Genomic DNA, 17,007 nt, shown 5'->3' with positions numbered 1-17,007 from the left:
CGTAAGCTCGCTCGCAATGCGCTGCAGTAGACTCGCAGCCACGTCCCGTGACGCCACAGCACAGTGGTGTTACTAGATACTGTAGACAATAAGACAAGGACCAACCGGCGGTGGCTTTGTTCATGTCCAGCAGCAATGCCGTCGCGTCGCTGTCTCGGCGTGACGGTTGCCGGCATGCATCCGCGCACGTGGGCCAGGCCCCGTCAAGCTGTTGGGTTTTGGCACCGTCTCTACGCCTCTCTCTCTTCTACTTGGGCTGACGGTGTGCGCCACAAAAAGAAGAAACCCCCCGTGGGCGCCCCGGAAGCCCACTTAGGTTTGAAATTTCGATCTGCTGCGCGCTGGCCTCGAGTTCAATTGTGGGCTTGTTCCTCCGTAACATGGGCCTAGCAAGAAGATTGATATGGCGGTGTGAGCGAAAAACAAGTAAGCAAGAAGAGACAGACTCAGAGGGATGCATGTCGAGCCGAATACACAGGCCGTGGACCTTGGCGAGCCCAATACTTGGCAGCACGTGAGCCCAAACCAGTGAGGAAGACGACGCGACCACATCTGGGCGGCGAAGGTTCGATCTGACGGTCAAAACAGCCCCGAGGGTGGACGGAGCGCCACCGTGCGTGGATCGAGCAGTCCCTTGAGTCCCTCCGCCTCGTACAGGGTCAGGGAGCCCTCGCAGCGGCGCCTGCTTGCATCGAGTAATCCTATCGATTGCAGACTCAAAATGCTGCATTGTGATCTGAGTTTGCTCGCTTCTTGCAGCAATTAAAGCAGCTTCATTACAAACATTGGCAATGTCAGCTCCAGCAAACCCAGGTGTCAAAGCAGCTAGCCTTTGGGAATAAAATGATGGTTCATTGTCCAGCTTAAGCTTTTTAAGATAGATGCGGAATATTTGATCACGGCCCATTATATCTGGCGTGTCAATTGTTATCTGGCGATCAAACCTTCCTGGCCTTAATAATGCCTTATCCAGGATATCAAGTCTATTTGTACCAGCGAGAACAACAACACCAGAAGTTGCTCCAAATCCATCCATCAATAGCATCGATTTCATCAACAAATACAATACTAGGTGCACACTGTCGAGCTTCTTGGAACAAGTTCCGCTCTCTGGATGGTCCAACACCAACAAGCATTTCCATGAAATCTGAACCAGAAATAGACAAAAAGGGCACACCAGACTCTCCTGCAGTAGCTTTGGCAAGAAGAGTCTTCCCTGTACCAGGAGGGCCTACAAGCAGAGCGCCTTTGGGTATTTTTGGCCTGTTCGCTTCAGCTTATAAGCCGGCTGAAAAGCTGAAACGGCTGATTTGTTGTGAGAGAAAAACACTGTTTGGTGGCTGATAAGCCGGCTGAATAAGCTGAAGCGAACATGCCATTTAGCTCCCAGCTCTTCATGCTTCTTGGGGCTTTTAAGGAAATGCACAAACTCCATTATTTCTTGTTTAGCTTCATCACAACCGGCTACATCCTTAAAAAACACTTGGACCAACAAATAAGCAAGTGTTATTGAAAAGACACATCCAATAATTTCATGAAGCTTGCATTGTTTCTCATGAAAATGGTAAATAAAGTTACTGCATAACTAAGCAATTGGAGTTAAAGAGGTCAAGATTTAGCCTGCATATGAAAAAGCATTTGGGCCAGAATTTTTTTATTGTCACATTCAAAAAATAGAGCCAAGCGAAACAGTAAAAAGAGTGACAAGGGGGAAAAATAGCAAACCTTATTTTTGGAATTTTTGTCCATCTTTGTCACAGTAGCTTTTCCAATGTTGAAAATACCACCTCTTCCCTTCCCAGGACCACCTCCAATATTGAAACCACTCTGCATCCTTTTCCCCATCAAATATATCAGTCCAACAAGAAACGCTGTTGGGGCAAACCTCATAACTTCCTGGAACCAACTTACTTCAGCAACATAAGTTACTGGGACAAAATCATGTGGATCTATTCCCATCGCTTCCTGGGCTTCCTCTAACTTCTCTCCAAAGGAATCAACACTACCAATATTGAAGTAATACTTGCATCTACTGGGAGCAGGCTTGCCTGGAACATCAATGGTAGAAATATGGGTATCACTATTTTGACCTTGGCTCTTTGGCTGTGGTGAAATCCAGACATAAACCTTTGCCACTGATTTATTTGAAACGACAATGCGATCAACTAAACTAGGTTCTAGTAACTTGTTCTTGAACTCTTGGAAGCTTATCTGCAGATATTTGATACAAAAGATATGGTTAAAGTATAGTATGTGTACGATCCATACACTTAAGGGAACATATATGGTTATCGTGAAATGAAATTGTTTAACAAAACTATCAATTACACATAATAAAAGTTCTCAACATTGCATCCACATTCAAAGGCTAGCAACGAAAACTTCAGGTACAAAGCGTGTGATAGCAAACTAATATTCTCCCGCACAGGACATTAAGACAGATATGTCAGCAGAAGTAGATCAGAGGAAGAACATAACCAATAAGTTACACAAAAGGCAATTCTGCAATAGTGTATTGTCTATAAAGACTTCATCTCTCCCTCATTTATATAAATGTTCTATCAGTGGTCTAGTGTACTCATAATGTTAACCCATAAGTGCAGTGGAAGGATGGTACTCCAGCTACTATTTCTCAGTTCCACATAAAAATTCATCAATGATTTCCTCCTCACAGAAAGGGGGGATTCTCTTAACAGGAAGCATCCAACGCCAATCCCAATCCCACTGGACAGAATGATGATGCCGAAGCTCCGAGCACTGCAGAAGGAGAGGTTATAACACAAACTCCACCGAGTCCATCATCGCAGATCTTCAATTCGGCTCCTGCTCGTGTGGAATGAATTGATCTTGCTTTACCCAGAAATACATAGTACATGTCCCCTGAATCAACCTCATCAGCAAGTAGTTCTTTCCCCCAGGTGTTCATCAATCCCGCTGGACAGAATGATAATGCTGAAGATCCGAGCACTGCAGAAGGAGAGGATATAATACGACGTCCACCGAGTCCGTCTTGACAGAACTTCCATTTGGCGAAGCATTGTCCCATTGTGTAAGGCATTGACCACATGGGAACACTGCTCGTTGTGCAAGTAATTGATGGTGCTGCACTGTCATCTTCAAAAACTTTGCACTCGTCGAGGATTTTCATATCTCAGTCACTGATCTGAAGAAAACAAGACAGGCAATTAAACAAAAAACGAATAAGTAGCCCTACATTCTCCTTAATATACAAGTCTGGCTCTACTCCCATAAGAGAGAAGTGCTTCGAAATGTATGTAAATTTTATTGAGTTTAGCTGACAAATTTCTTTGTTAAAATGTCAAAAATGCTAGTCAAATGTTTGATGTCAAAACAGGGATAAAATGACAAAGCACTCATAAAAGTGGGGAGGGGGGAGTGCATGGGCAAACTTGTCTTTTCATAGCTGATTTGACATTGTTTGGTGCTCTTAATGGGATAGTGGGCAAACTCTATTCAGTTTGAAAAAGCAGGGGCAAAACCACAAAGTTGAACAAAGCGAGGGCAAAATACCATTAGCCTTCAAAATAGAGGCATGAACACAAATGCCCCAAAAGTAAAAGAAGCAAAGGGGCACAGAACTCCGGTGACAAGGACATGGATGACTGACCTTATACTAAAAAAATATCGAATCGCACCATTGTATAATATATAGATCCCTGTTCACCTAAGGCTGTCAGAATTTTTTACAACAGAATATTGGCTACAATTGAGGCCATACCAATGAAATTTCCACTTCTACATTAGCTAATCATAGTTACTAATCCATTCTATATAGAATTGTTTTGTTCTATCACAGATAACACAAAAAGGAGTCAGTAACTAGGCACCACTGGTGCTTCTACAAGGCCACCAAAATTTGGACAGCTGTATACTTGATGTAGTTTGCAAATGAAAGATCCATCTCTAAGATGACAGGACGCTATGATCAATTCCCAAAGGCATTCAATTAAGATAAGGTAACTTTACTCCCATGGTATTAGCACATACAACCCTCTACGGCTCTACCCTTTTTTATGCTTTAGTTATTATGTCACCTACTACAATTCAGATTTTCAACACATTACACGTGTAGCTAGTTGCCTAGTTCAAATATCAACCTTGTTTAACAACTAACCTACAGCAGTAAGAAAGATAGTAAGGGGTCTGTTAGGAAGTACCATGTTCAAGTAATTGCCAAAGTGAGAGGTAAATATCCACGGGCGTTGAACAATTCCCCTTTCATCAGAAGGCAATTTGATGGCAGAAAAAAGCGTTCCGGTAAGCATGTCAAGGCCGAGCTCATAGAATCCTGTGGCTTGCAGTTGCAGCCCCTCCTGGCCATGCTTGTACTCGTAGTCGGTAACAGAGAGGTACATGACACCATCATGCTGTGTGCACAGAACAGGAAAACTGGGCGTTAGCGGCTGCAGCTTGAGCTTGTCCTTGTAGATTGGGTCGTCCCAGAGATCTCGGATGCAGAAGGATGCTGCGTCCTCCTCCCACTCCCAATTCTCCATGCTGAGCGCGTTCTTGAGAGTCCATGTTGTGAGCACCACCTTGTCCATAGGGCTGCCTTCTCTGTAGCCAACCATGGAGACGAACTTGAAGGTGTCTCCATTGTTGACGGGGCACATGGAGCGGTATTCCTCCGGCTGACCCCGCAGCGTGCCATTTAATTTCACGGCATATTTTGGGGGCAACGGGATGAAGTGGAAGACGGGACGAGCATCTTTGATGTTGGTGGCGAGCCTGTCGATGAGGTTGCAGACCAATATCCCAGTGAGGAGATCAACCCAGCAGAGTGAGGTTCCTGCAGCGGCGAAGGCCATGTCCGCAAGGAAGGAGCAGTCTTCATCGGCGGGGAGAGGGAGCGGGAGCGCTACCTCCTTCTGGATCCACCGGCCGGCGAGCGGACCGGAGCCGGGCGACCACCACATAAACAGGGTGGCGTGGCGTGAAGGGTCGTCCTTGCGCAGCAGGAGCTCAGCTAGGACGTAGCACCTGGCGGGTATGAAGTTGAGGACGGCGACCCCACCCCCAATGTTGTAGTGGGACCAGAAGTTGACGCGGGAGCACGACAGCGGCGGGACGATGGCGACCGAGTCGGCCCAGGAGTTGTAAACCAGGTAGAAGCCTGGCTGAGGGAGGCAGGGACGGTAGGTGCCGACGTAGAGAACGAGGATGGATTCGTCGCATCCGGCGATGAATGCGGCGGGGGGTCGGGTCCGCAGGTGATGGTCGGGTGGCCAGGAGATGCCAAGGGACAAGGAAGTGATGCGGGGGGGATCGGCTAGCCGATGAAGATGAAGGTCGATGCCGTCCAGCACCTCACTGTAGTAGGCAGGGTCTTCGGCGCCACTGAAGGCGACCGGCTCCCTGCGCAGGGCGCCGGGGCGGGAACGCCTGGATGCCTTGAGCTTGCTCAGGGACGCTAACGCCGGGATCTCGACCTCCGCCCGGTACCGCATGACCAATGCTTCGATGGCCGCCTCCCTCTTTTCCTCCGCCTCTTCTCGGCTTGTGCACTCGGGGAAGTCGTCGGCGAGGACGCCCTCGATGAGCGGATCGAGTTGCCAAGACCCTGTTTTTTGGATGACGTCTTCTAGCTCATCGACGAGTCGCACGTAGCGGTCGACCAGCAGCATGCTTGGTTGCTGGGCGGGGGCGGCGAGAGCGAAGAGGAAGAGGAGGGGGGCAGTAGCACAAGATTGGTTGCTGGGCGGGGGCGGCGACAGCGAACAGGAAAAGGAGGTGGGGAGTAATATAAGAGAGGCGGAGGAGTCGGCGTCGGCGTCGGAGGAGGAGGTGGAGTCGGAGTCGAACCCCCAACCGATCGATCTGCTGGATGGACGGCGCGGATGCCTCCTTGCTGCCCTGCCTGGCCAGCCCTAACAAACACGGCCTCTAGAAGTTTGGTTGGTTCAATTTGAGCCCAGAAGAAGAAACCGGCCTTGCCCAAGCCCAAGCAAAAGCTCGGTTCTAAAAAAACATGAAGTGTTGCCAAAACGTACCACTGTCCACTTTGTAAACAATTACCAATGACCGCCGCATTCGCGCGCCCCACCACCCCGACCTTCCGCCGGCGGGACCGGAGGACGAGGCCCTACTGGGCGGGGCCGGCGGCGGAGGCAGCCCGGCCTGTCTTCCTCCTCCCGCTCCGGTCCGCCGCCGGATCCGCGACATCATCGGCAGCAGCGGCGGCGTGGACCCGGAGCTCCCTCGCGCCGCCGGATCCCCCGGCTCCGCCACCCGTCCGCGCCCTCCCCCCGCCGGATCCGCTGCCCCTTCGCGCCCAAACCCGGCGGAGGCAGCGACGGCGCCGGGGCTCCAGCTGCTGGACCTGCCGGAGCACCGGGGCTCCCGCTGCCGGATCCGCCGCCCCCAGCCCCAGGCCGCCCTCCCGCTCCCCCGACGCCGGCGGCCCGTTGCTCCCCTTGGACGCCGTCGGCCGCGGCGGAGCTCCAGGCCTCGTCCTCTCCCTCGCCCATGGCGGAAGCTTCGAGCTGGAGCAGGAGGGAAGTGCGCGGACGGGAGAGGAGAGGAGAGACTGCAGCGTGGGGGCGGATGGGAGGAGGAGAAGGAGCAGGGGTACGGGGGAGAGGGTATTTTGGTCCTTTTGCTGCAGTCAGGAGGTGGAACAAACAATATTTTAGGAGTTTAAGGGGGTGTTTGGAAGGAGGGGGTTAAATTTTAGCCCCCCGTCACGTCGAATATTTGGACATCAATTAGGAGTATTAAACCTAGACTAATTACAAAATTAATTACACAACCTCTAGGCTAAATCACGAGACGAATCTATTAAGCCTAATTAGTCCATGATTTGACAATGTGTTGCTACAGTAACCATTCGCTAATGATGAATTAATTAGGCTTAATAGATTCGTCTCGCGATTTAGCATAGGGGTTCTGCAATCAGTTTTGTAATTAGCTTATATTTAATCCTTCTAATAAGTATCCGAACATCCGATGTGATAGGGCTAAAGTTTAGCTCCTAGCCAAACGCAGGTTTAAAAGGCTTCTAAAACAACTTTGAGAAGCTAAAACTTTTAGGAACCTTTGTCATGGAAATATCATAACTACATTGATCTTGCCACACCTTTTCTTTTTTTAGGAAAAATAACCGTCAAACATTTGGGAAACTTTTTTTCCCTAAAAGGACACCAACAGTTTTGCCATGCTATTATTAGAAGAAATAAAACCCGACCAAAAAAACAGTACAACTAGAGGCCACTCTAAACAAAACCATTACCTTGCGTCTTCCTCGCAACAGCTTAGCCCTGCGCAATGTGCATGAACATAACAAAACTTGCTTTTTCAAATGTGAATCTGTGGGCAAGATGCAAGCACTCGAGTTGGACACAGCTAAAAAGTTCAGGTTGTCCAGGAGAATTAACAAGCCGGTCGGTGTAATTAAAAGGATACAGAGGGATGTGCTCAAAGAAAATCAATGTCGATCCCAAGATGACTCACAAATTTGTAACACCAAATTTTTTAGACAAATTATGTAATACATGATCACTAAGCTGTAATGGCGGGGCCAAGCAATTTGTGCTGAACGCTCTAGCATGCATCCCGGCATCTGTGAGCAGCCGCATCACGCCTACAGACAGCAACAGTGTATGCAACACAGAGATTGAACAATCCAAGGCAACACGCAAGTGTGCCACTCCCCTAAAAGCTCTAGTTTTTCTTCACAACGTTACAGAAGGAGGGATACAAACCAAATTGGCACCAACACCGATCACACAGAGCACTGTTCAAGTCGCAGTACATCATGAATCAAAGATAGCAATAGCCCTTCTCAGTCAGATCCACAACTGCAGCTGGCGCACTGCACTGAGCAAGAATGGGGATCCTCGCAACTAGCATCTTAGGGTGGCAGCTCCTCAGCTCAAAGATACTCTTACAGTGCTTTTATCCGCATTAGGATTTGATAGTCTGCAGTATAGCCACAAGCATACCCTTAGGACTACAATTACTTAGGCAGTAAGCAGGCACGGGACGAGAATGACGAGGATATTTACTTACATTTCCATAAACGTCCTAGCATGATTGCCCGTCAACTCTTTAGAAAGAACTTCAAGAACTTCTGGCAAGACGAACTCCACCAAGTAAGATAAAGCCACCTCTGCAGTCTCCAAATCTGCCTGATACAAGAAAAGCCAGTGAATATGCAGCCTTTTCCCAAATATACACAACTTGGTACAAAAGATACTACCTCAACAGGAGGGTGGTTAAGAAAGTTACGACCAAGGTGAAGGCAGTGAGTAACCCCTTGACCATAGCCCTGCATTCTAGTTGCAGTGATTGTGTTCTGAACGGCAGCACCATGAACTGGGGGATTCTGAACAGCTGCGCCAGGAACTGGGGGATTCTGAACAGCTGCGCCAGGAACTGGGGGATTCTGAACAGAGGGTTTCTGGGGTGGCACATATGTGTAGGTTTCTTTAAAAGCGTCAGCACCTTGAATTACGGTTACCCATCCACGAACTCCAACCAGCTGATCCAGACGATTAACCACAGCCTCAGGAAGCTTTGAACACAGTCGATCCACTAAACTATACACCATTTGCTTCTCAGCATATGTAAGCAGGCACGGGTGGTTAACTAAAAAGGTGACAAACTCAGGCTTGAGCCTCACACTCTCATCAGCATTAAGCAATGTGTTGAGCAGATACCTGACATGCACTGGATAATTTCCAGTGTCAAGATCAACGAACAATAGGACAATATCGTACAACCGACGATAATCAGCTGCACCTCCAGCTGGGGAATATCGGTGTACTGGGACATCAGGACTTATCCTCATATGGCCATCGTACAGTAGGATATCAGATAAGCTAAAGGCCCCATTCCAAGAAATATCACGCAAATGACCCTCCCGGCACACACATACAAATAAATAATGTAGCAGATACTGGGAGAAATAGGATAACACAGGTGCAAACTCATAGCTTCCTTTACTTTTCATTCTCTTGTGGATGAAAACTCGCCGAACTAGGCGCTTCGAGTATGCATCTATGATCTAATTCATCGGATAATACCAGCTGCAGAGGTAGCTAGAGCTGCAAAAATTGAACATATTACACCTCCTTGCACTAAAAATATTGATCAACTACATATTAGATCCTTCTGCTTCTTATTCTTCCATTTAGAACCTTCAATGGATATAGTTACAGCTAAAGAGCAAGTTAAGAAGCAGAATTTAGCATTACATAACCAAAGTGTTTACAGTTTTATCATCAAGAATAAGCATCTTCAAATATCGTATTTCCAAGTTCAGTGTTCCACGGAAAATAAATAAATAAACATACGAAAAAAGATCCAAACAGACAGTAAAGTGCTTTATATAGACATGCCAACTTTAGTTAATGCTTCCCAATGTAAAAACGACAAGGGCCAAGCCTTTTTCAGTAGAAAAAAAAGCTGATCAGTTAAGAAATCTAACAAACATTTGTGAGAACAAGTACAGATTCAACCCGAGGGTTAGAGCTAGAAAACTTACTATGCGCCTCCCCTCATCCTTGGAACAACATGAATACTTGAGCGGCCCAGAGCCAGCACAGAGTTCACCATCAAACCTTCGTCTAACATATTTCCATTTAATGTCAAATAAAAATCACGGGCTCTTATATTTGATTTCATAAGGGCTAACAGAACAAACTCTAGTATTGTTTGTTTCCGTGGGTTAACTGGCATTTCAATTTCATGCCCACAGAAGCAAACTTTTACCTACAAGAATTTCAAGGGCAAACAAGGTATACTTTAGAAAAATAATTAATAGTTGTAGAAAACAAGGACAGGCACATTAATTCCTTCTATTTTCTATAGTTTTAGAAAATAAACAAATGATAAACTGAGTAAAACAACAAAAAAATGCCTTAAGAATTTCAGCCATCAGTAATTAATGGGTGTTAGCTGAAAAGGCTTTACTTTGAAGAGGTTCGTTCACACACATATAGCATGGATGCTAGTTAATAAACATTCTAAAAAGCTAAAGCACATAGAATCTCAATTAGCATTCCAATAATGTATCAAAGTGAGGCATCCATTAATAACATCAATATTACTGTATGTTTTACATAAATAATGAAAGAAAATGGAAGTTAAAAGGCTTACATGAGCAATGGGAGATACAGTGTCCTCTGGTGGCGGGGGATGCGCTACATCAGCACCTGAGGTGATTGTTTGGTCTTTTGAAACAAACATGCCATTGCGTACCAATGCTCTCTGAAGAACTGTCTTGCGTCCTCCAAACTGTATAACACAAAAGGAATGATTGCATTCCTGTAGAAAGAACTAAAAGCGAAACCAAAACTTTAGAGAAAGAATATGAAATATGGAGACCTTGAAGATCAGTTCAAGAGCAACATTCTCCAGATATTGCTTACTCGGCCGGCCAGCATGCTTTGGCAAGCAGCATTGAGATAGAACTCCAATCTCAGTTTCAGACACTCTTTTAACTTTCTCTACAGAAGTAGACACATCATGTATATATAATAAAATACTCCAAGAGATTTCAAAGATTTGCATGACCTAACTAGAAGTATACGTACCATATGAACCACAAATTTCAGGCAGAATTACAATCAGAAGTTGTAGCTGATTTCCTTTTCCCTGCAGTCCAAGCACCTGTGTGGCTATCCAATGTACATCTCTTAAAGTGTTCTCGATATGTGTGGGAGCAACTGACATAACTTCTACACATGGATCTGGATTTACAGCCCACAGGGATTAGAGCAGTTAAATGTAAAATATACAAAACTATTCTGAAAGACTTCACGACAATGAAAATAGTAGAGAAGTTTACCATTCCCGTGGCATTGCACATATGAGTCAAATCCATACAGAACCTCTGTACATCTTCAGTACACATGCTTGAAAAGTTCAAACAAGTCCAGTTATCAATAGTGATAATAGTTCCTCCATTAATCATTTCCTGGCAAGAATACAAAGATACACAAAAAGTAAGAGAGCATTCTTACAACTAAAGCCTAATCTAGAACAAGACAGTATCGATACTAACAGTGTTGGTAAACCCCAAATCAAGCATTTCCAAAGAATTTTTAAGAGTGTAGGATCAACCAAGCAACAATGCAAAAGGGTTCGCAAGTAACCTAATCTAGAACAAAACAGTATTGATACTAACAGTGTTGGTAAACCACATTGTCTAAATAAACCACAAATCAAGCATTCCAAACAATGTTTAAGAGTGTAGGGTCAACCAAGCAACAATGAAAAAGGGTTCACCAGTAAACTTCTCCAGCTGAAAATTAGACCTTTCCAGAAATAAGTGTGTCAAATAAAATCTTTGCTTATACTATGTACCACCAAAAAAAAAAGTTATGTTCCTCACATAAAAATAAGTGTGTCAAATAACATCTTTCCATATGAGAAAGCATTAGAACAAGCAGCAGTAGCTAAAGAAGCTTTTAATTCGAAATGTTTCCTTCGCAAATATATGGCCACAATAGTAACCTAAAAAATCTAAAATCCACAATAGTATAACAGTGGCAGACCCATACAGCCAATGCTCCAACACATAATTTGGAACACAATTACATAATTTGGCTGGTACAAGTATAAGATAACCAAAATAGAGACATATATAACAAAAAAAGGTTCCTTAATATCTTAAATTAAAAAAAAACAAGTTCAGAACTTGCATAACCAAAAATACAATAGCAACAAACGATAGATCAACTGTTTTCCTGGCAAAACAAAGAATCAAAGATACAAAGACTTAGTTGTGGCCATGTAACCGAAGCATGCTATAAGGAATATTGCAAAGTACTAAAACATGACATTCACTTATCACAAACAAAAACTAATGGAAAACATATGAGTTATTATCACATAGCCTTTCGAGTTCCAATACATAAGAATTGTTATAAGTCATTCATATATACCAATGGATACTCGAAAAATTGAAGTCAGAACTAATGCTGTGAAAGGCTGGCCAGCTGTGACCTGATGGAGGCTAGGCTAAGTAGTAAGTACTAACTGAAAAATGGCCCAATCCCAGGGTAGTCCACGGCCTACTAGAACTACCACCTGTGGTAGCTTTCTTATATCTAGATACTGGTCTAGAGGAATTAGCATTTGTAGTTTCAACACTAAACAAAAAGACATACTCGTAAAGGCTGCACAAACCGTGCACAAAGATGATTGACAAGCTAACATATTTTCGATTTACAACTAAGGCAATGCTTAGCTAACTTCAGGGAGAAGAACACAGCATCACCTTATTAGTCATGTTACACTGTCCAGCACTTTCCGCACAAGTTTTCTCCCAACCAAAGTCTTTATCTTTCATCTGAAATACAACAAAGAAAGTGATTCTCCTCTGAGAGAATAAAACAAAATGAATCATTGACACTCGACTCCTCCAAAACAAGAAAAAAAGAATTTAGCAATAGTGGAAATGGTGTCGGCATAGATACCTAGAGAGACTATAACAGAAAGAAGAGCAAACAAGCGAGAGAAGCAATTCGTGCAAGGCTGCTGCTCTGCTTGAAGATGCCCGAGAGGGCGAGATACTGCAGGAACCGCAGTAACCCCAAAGAACTCCCACCTAGCCCGGAGGAACTCCGTCATTCCCACGCATCATCTCCCTGCCGTTATTCTCCTCGCCACGCGTGCACCGATGCCGCCATGCCGGTGACCTCCCTGATCTGGCCATGTCGAAGGGGGCGGGCACCAGATCTGGCCAGGGCCGGCACGCCTGGGTGGTGATAAATGGGGTGCCAACAGCCAAGGCGAGGTCGGTCTCGCTAAACTTCTCCGAAAACGAGGCGGTGCTGCTACAACTAGTATTCCCATCAGTGGCCTGAGCGCTCCGCGCAGTTATCCAGTTCCCGAGCGAAAAGGGTTAAAAAACAGTAGCATAAGATACATGGGAGCCTCTGCCCTCTGCGCAACAATCAATTATTTTGAGGGATATTTGCATGTCACGTTGCATGAAGTATTAAATATAATTTAATGATAAAATTAATTACATAAACAATGAAAAAACGATCGCTAAGAGATAGGAAAAAAGGCAAAAAATTGTTTTTCCGAAGATTTTTAAAAAAGGCCGATGATTCGAAAAGAAGATTAAACAGCGAGAACAGCCTGCATAAAAAAATCTTGCATCCAATCGGTGGCAATGTTTCGCAAAGGAGGTATCTTTTCACGAAACAGGAAAACTGCTGATTCTCTTGCTGAAGAAATTGAATCGTTCAAAAACAATCGCAAAGAAGGATTGTTGAGCGGCATCAAAATGAGAGAGGAACACCAAAATAAACGAGCCAAACGAGCCCCTTGCCTACATGCTAATGGAGGACTACCTCGTCGCTACCAATCTTGCACGGACTAAGAGCCCTACCATCACCAGCCAGCTGCTACGCGAAGAATCCGAGAAAAAGCGAGGCCAAGAAGGGAGGGAGATGGGAAGGAGGGCGAACTGACGTGGTCGAAGAAGTCGTTGCGGATCATCGCCTTGTTCCCGACGGTCCCCTGCTTGGAGACGGGTGCCGGACGCACGGCCGCGGCCCCAGCTGCCGCCGGCGGCACGGAGAAGACCGAGGCGGCCGGCATGGTCAGCTGGTACCGAGCCGGAGGCAGAGACGAGGAGGACGAGGACGCCGACCGCAGGTCCGCGGCCCCAGCTGCTTGCGGCGGCGCGGAGAAGACCGAGGCGGCCGGCATGGTCAGGGTGCCGAGCCGGAGGCGGCGACGAGGAGGACGAGGGCGCCAGATACACGTCCGACGGGCCCTCCGCCTCGGAAGCAGACGCCGGCGCGAGAGCGGTGTTGGGCGCAGCGAAGAGGTTCCTGAGTGCCTCCGGCGGCGCAGAGAAGAGCTGGTGCGGAGCAGACGTCTGAGTAGATGGCCGGAGCTGGCAGGCGGGAGGACGGTGCAGGACCGGCGGTGCGGCGTACGCGCCCCGGTGCGGCAGCGCCATGGTCGCGGGGGCGGGAGGCGGTGTGGAGGCCGGCGGCTGGTGCTGGTCGCCGCGTCCTTCCCGGCCGCGGCCTAGGAAGAACATGGGAGGAGGGGGGAGGGTTTTGGGCTTACTTCTGGCCCCGCCGCCCTGCTGCAGGGTGGGAGGAGGGCGAAAGTGAGTGGAGAGAGAAGAGAGGCCAGGAAGAGGAAGGATCCCTTTTACGTAAGCGGAGAACTGTCCGTACGTGGAGTTGAGATGGCGGTTCAAACCATTTTTTTTCAAGTTTCAGGGCTTCTTTGGTACAGCTCTTGAAACGGCTTCAGTGATGCTATACCAAACGGTAGTTTCGAAAATGGCTTCAGGGGTGAAGCCTAGGCGGAACCGGAGCCGAAATCAACAAGAACGCTGGAGCTAGAAAAACTGGCTTCTCCTAGCTCCTTCCCCATCCACGCATGCACATGAAACAAATTACCTGATCCACTCCTCCACCGGTCGAGCAAGCACGTAGCTCTTCCCAGCTGCCCCGACCTCGAAGAAACCATGCTGTGCTTTGCTCATCTTCGGTGTGCCTCGCGCTCGCACCCCAAACCTCGCGGAGCAACCATTGCCGAGCAGCTCGTCATCCTTCCTTCTGCGTCAATGGCGCTAGCTCGATTGGAACCAATTAGCCCTCAAATGGAGTTGCCACATCCTCCTCTACCCGTTGCAACACTTGCCCGAGGATCCACCAGCTAGGGAGCGCCGGTGATGGCCGGAATCAGGGCCACGGTCCACGAAGAAGAGTAGACAACAGACGATCATGGCTATTGATGTACCTTTTGTTTGGTCCCTAGTAAATCATCAAATCTTTCCTTACTTTCTATGTGCCTTGACCATCTTACAGATGACCCTTAGAAAGATTTAGATATTGATTCATCTATGATTTCTGTTCTTTATTTTTTTTCCTTTCATGTGAAATCACACTATAAATTAATGGCAACATAAAATTATTCTACACAATCAAGTTAGGTAGCAGGGGCACATTGAACATTTAATATCTTCCGTCCATTCATGACAAAACAGAGAAGTCATTTTGCAAAACGATTTCTAAAATGGCTTTGACTTCACCACAGAAGCCGCTTCATCGGAGGAGCCACTACCGGAGTTGTTTTGGCAAGAGCTGGAGCCATGCTAAACAGGACCTTACTCCACTTCAATCAAGTGAGAATTTGGGTGGCCGAGTTGAGATGAAAAGAGTATGATGTTAGGGGGTTCAGGAGCTTACCTTACTGCAGCTGTAAATAGAGTTTCCTGACAGCTCGACGGTCAGCGGTGAAGGCGGCAAAGACAGTATGGATGCCACAGAAGCAAGCGCTTGAACATCCCCGTGGATGGTAAGGCCGGATAGGGTTAAAAACGGAATGGACGTGATAAATCATGTCCCGTCCCATTTTTCATATTTGACCCGCATGTTTTCGTATTTACGATTTTCGTATTTACAGAAAATCCGGAAATGGGACATGGGGACATGAGGCAGTAGAGGATCTACCCTGCCCCTTTTTGCAGGATCTGTGTTTTTAGTTGGGATGAACTCCGCCCGTTTTTGCAGGATCCCGTTTTTAATTGGGATGAACTTGTGGCAGAACTGTCCAGTTTAAACTGATCCGAGTACGCCAGTTAGGGCTCTGGGCGTCCAACATGCTGCTTACTTAATCAGTGTAAACCTGATAGTTCGTCGGGTATCAACAATTCACCCGAAGACTCCACCTTCAACTCATACATCCATACATTTAAGATAGCAACACGCATGAGCTCATCACATATATTACAACTTTAAATAAACAATCTACGGCAGCAGATTATTACAAATCATTAGAGAGTTGACTTAGATCAGTACCTAAGAGTGTTTTAATTTGCACTCTAACAAATTTTAGATGTTGTCCTACGCAAGTAATGGGGAATTACTTGACTACTATGGAACTAGCAGATTAGACTTAGCCTTCTACTTTTAAATAAATGGCAAAGATGTCCTTAAAATAAGGAAGGTGAAATGCATAAAAGAACTCCACTCAACTCATAGACTTAATGCACAATCATGAAATAATGAAATTTGGACTCAAATTAGCAAGGTTAAATAGGATTAATGCTCTGGGGCTTGCCTTGCTACCCATCGGGGTTAGCGGTCTCGATGATGAGCTCTTGGGCAGCTTCGGGACCTTGCTCCACCACGATCATGTCATCGCCATCCTAAGGTGGCTTAGACGGGATCTCCACGAACACCACCACAAGCGGATCCGAATCTACACGGAATGATGCAAATAATGATAAGCAACATAAAATAGCCATCCTCGAATTTCTATAAAGGCTAACTTATTCAAATAAGAGCTTTCTATATTTTTCAATAACAAAAGTTACTTATTGTCAGTGTTTTATATCCGGCAACCACCGAGGGGGATGCCTAAGGTAGTGTTGGTTGTTAGGGGATCACCGGACCTGGAACTTGATGGTAAAAGTGAGAACACAAGACACATATTTTATACAGGTTCGGGCAGTCAGAGTAGCGTAATACCCTACATCCTATTTGGGTGTTGTATATTGCGCCCTGCGCTTGGGTGTTGTTTGGTGTTGTTGGTTATAGTCCTACCGATCTAGATACACCTACCCTCCTATATATATTTCAGGGGGTGGGGTTACTGGTCGGTTACAAGGTAGGAGTCCTAGTAGAATTACGTGGTATGAGTCCTAGTAGGATTACAGGGAAATCCTAGTAGGAGTTCGTCTTCTTCCTTCCTTACGGGTACTAGGGATCTTTCCCCGACACTTATTTAACCAAGGAATAGTTTTAAATCAATTAAATAGGATTTATCCTAATTTTTAATGAAAGAAAAGCATTTAATCGCATTTTAAATCTAATCAATCATTTTTACAAATTCTAAATGGTCACTTATTTTTATTAGCTATAAATATTTTATAAACTTCATTTTGAATTTCTTATATTTTATCTATCCAACGAAATAATTAAAGTAAATACTAATTTTAAAAGGTTTAAATAACGGGAAAACAAAATATATTCATATACCCTAAGTGATTTTTCATGCAAC

General features: G+C 45.8%; 3 protein-coding genes and 1 pseudogene across 7 annotated transcripts; all 4 read right to left on the bottom strand.

Annotated features, from left to right (window-relative positions):
- On the bottom strand, positions 1 to 1,277 carry LOC140220143 (ATP-dependent zinc metalloprotease FTSH 8, mitochondrial-like; annotated as a pseudogene).
- On the bottom strand, positions 1,174 to 2,926 carry LOC117864859 (ATP-dependent zinc metalloprotease FTSH 8, mitochondrial-like). The gene is made up of 3 exons (XM_072295358.1): positions 2,857 to 2,926; positions 1,726 to 2,342; positions 1,174 to 1,482 (listed from the first exon to the last, which is right to left on the bottom strand). Exons 1-3 carry the CDS (start codon positions 2,924 to 2,926, stop codon positions 1,465 to 1,467), a joined length of 705 nt encoding a protein of 234 aa, XP_072151459.1. The 3' UTR covers positions 1,174 to 1,464.
- On the bottom strand, positions 2,271 to 6,585 carry LOC117864209 (uncharacterized). Of its 2 annotated transcripts, none has more exons than XM_072294857.1 (3): positions 6,012 to 6,585; positions 4,179 to 5,904; positions 2,271 to 3,163 (listed from the first exon to the last, which is right to left on the bottom strand). In XM_072294857.1, the coding sequence occupies exons 2-3, from the start codon at positions 5,643 to 5,645 to the stop codon at positions 3,152 to 3,154; spliced, it is 1,479 nt and encodes a 492-aa protein (XP_072150958.1). In that variant the 5' UTR covers positions 5,646 to 5,904; positions 6,012 to 6,585; the 3' UTR covers positions 2,271 to 3,151. The 2 variants fall into 2 exon arrangements, with proteins under 2 accessions (XP_072150958.1, XP_034604123.1); XM_034748232.2 differs by having other exon boundaries at positions 4,179 to 5,888.
- Positions 6,586 to 7,437: 852 nt separating this feature from the next.
- LOC117863013 (protein argonaute MEL1) lies at positions 7,438 to 12,919 on the bottom strand. 4 transcript variants are annotated; one of them, XM_072295383.1, is made up of 10 exons: positions 12,444 to 12,919; positions 12,245 to 12,316; positions 10,811 to 10,939; positions 10,557 to 10,712; positions 10,348 to 10,469; positions 10,120 to 10,257; positions 9,506 to 9,732; positions 8,219 to 9,065; positions 8,029 to 8,147; positions 7,438 to 7,938 (listed from the first exon to the last, which is right to left on the bottom strand). In XM_072295383.1, the coding sequence occupies exons 4-8, from the start codon at positions 10,693 to 10,695 to the stop codon at positions 9,026 to 9,028; spliced, it is 666 nt and encodes a 221-aa protein (XP_072151484.1). In that variant the 5' UTR covers positions 10,696 to 10,712; positions 10,811 to 10,939; positions 12,245 to 12,316; positions 12,444 to 12,919; the 3' UTR covers positions 7,438 to 7,938; positions 8,029 to 8,147; positions 8,219 to 9,025. The 4 variants fall into 4 exon arrangements, with proteins under 4 accessions (XP_072151484.1, XP_034602472.1, XP_034602475.1 ...); XM_034746581.2 differs by having other exon boundaries at positions 12,444 to 12,911; XM_034746584.2 differs by having other exon boundaries at positions 9,506 to 9,587; positions 12,444 to 12,911.
- Positions 12,920 to 17,007: the final 4,088 nt, after the last annotated feature.

This window comes from Setaria viridis, chromosome 7, assembly GCF_005286985.2.
Source record: "Setaria viridis chromosome 7, Setaria_viridis_v4.0, whole genome shotgun sequence".
Lineage (NCBI taxonomy): Eukaryota > Viridiplantae > Streptophyta > Magnoliopsida > Poales > Poaceae > Setaria > Setaria viridis.
Note: the sequence above shows the minus strand (reverse complement) of the source record. Positions and strands in the feature narration are given on the sequence as shown.

What these genes read in the sequence shown, in the direction of transcription:
- LOC117864209 (XM_072294857.1), bottom strand. Translation starts at nt 5,645, where the DNA reads ATGCTGCTGGTCGACCGCTACGTGCGACTCGTCGATGAGCTAGAAGAC.
- LOC117864859 (XM_072295358.1), bottom strand. Translation starts at nt 2,926, where the DNA reads ATGAACACCTGGGGGAAAGAACTACTTGCTGATGAGGTTGATTCAGGG. An exon ending in CATGTACTATGTATTTCTGG is followed by an intron (nt 2,343 to 2,856) that starts GTAAAGCAAGAT and finishes TGCAATGTTGAG; the next exon opens with AACTTTTATTATGTGTAATT.
- LOC117863013 (XM_072295382.1), bottom strand. Translation starts at nt 8,971, where the DNA reads ATGAAAAGTAAAGGAAGCTATGAGTTTGCACCTGTGTTATCCTATTTC. An exon ending in TTAACCACCCTCCTGTTGAG is followed by an intron (nt 8,148 to 8,218) that starts GTAGTATCTTTT and finishes TTCTTGTATCAG; the next exon opens with GCAGATTTGGAGACTGCAGA. An exon ending in GCTAGGACGTTTATGGAAAT is followed by an intron (nt 7,939 to 8,028) that starts GTAAGTAAATAT and finishes GCTATACTGCAG; the next exon opens with ACTATCAAATCCTAATGCGG.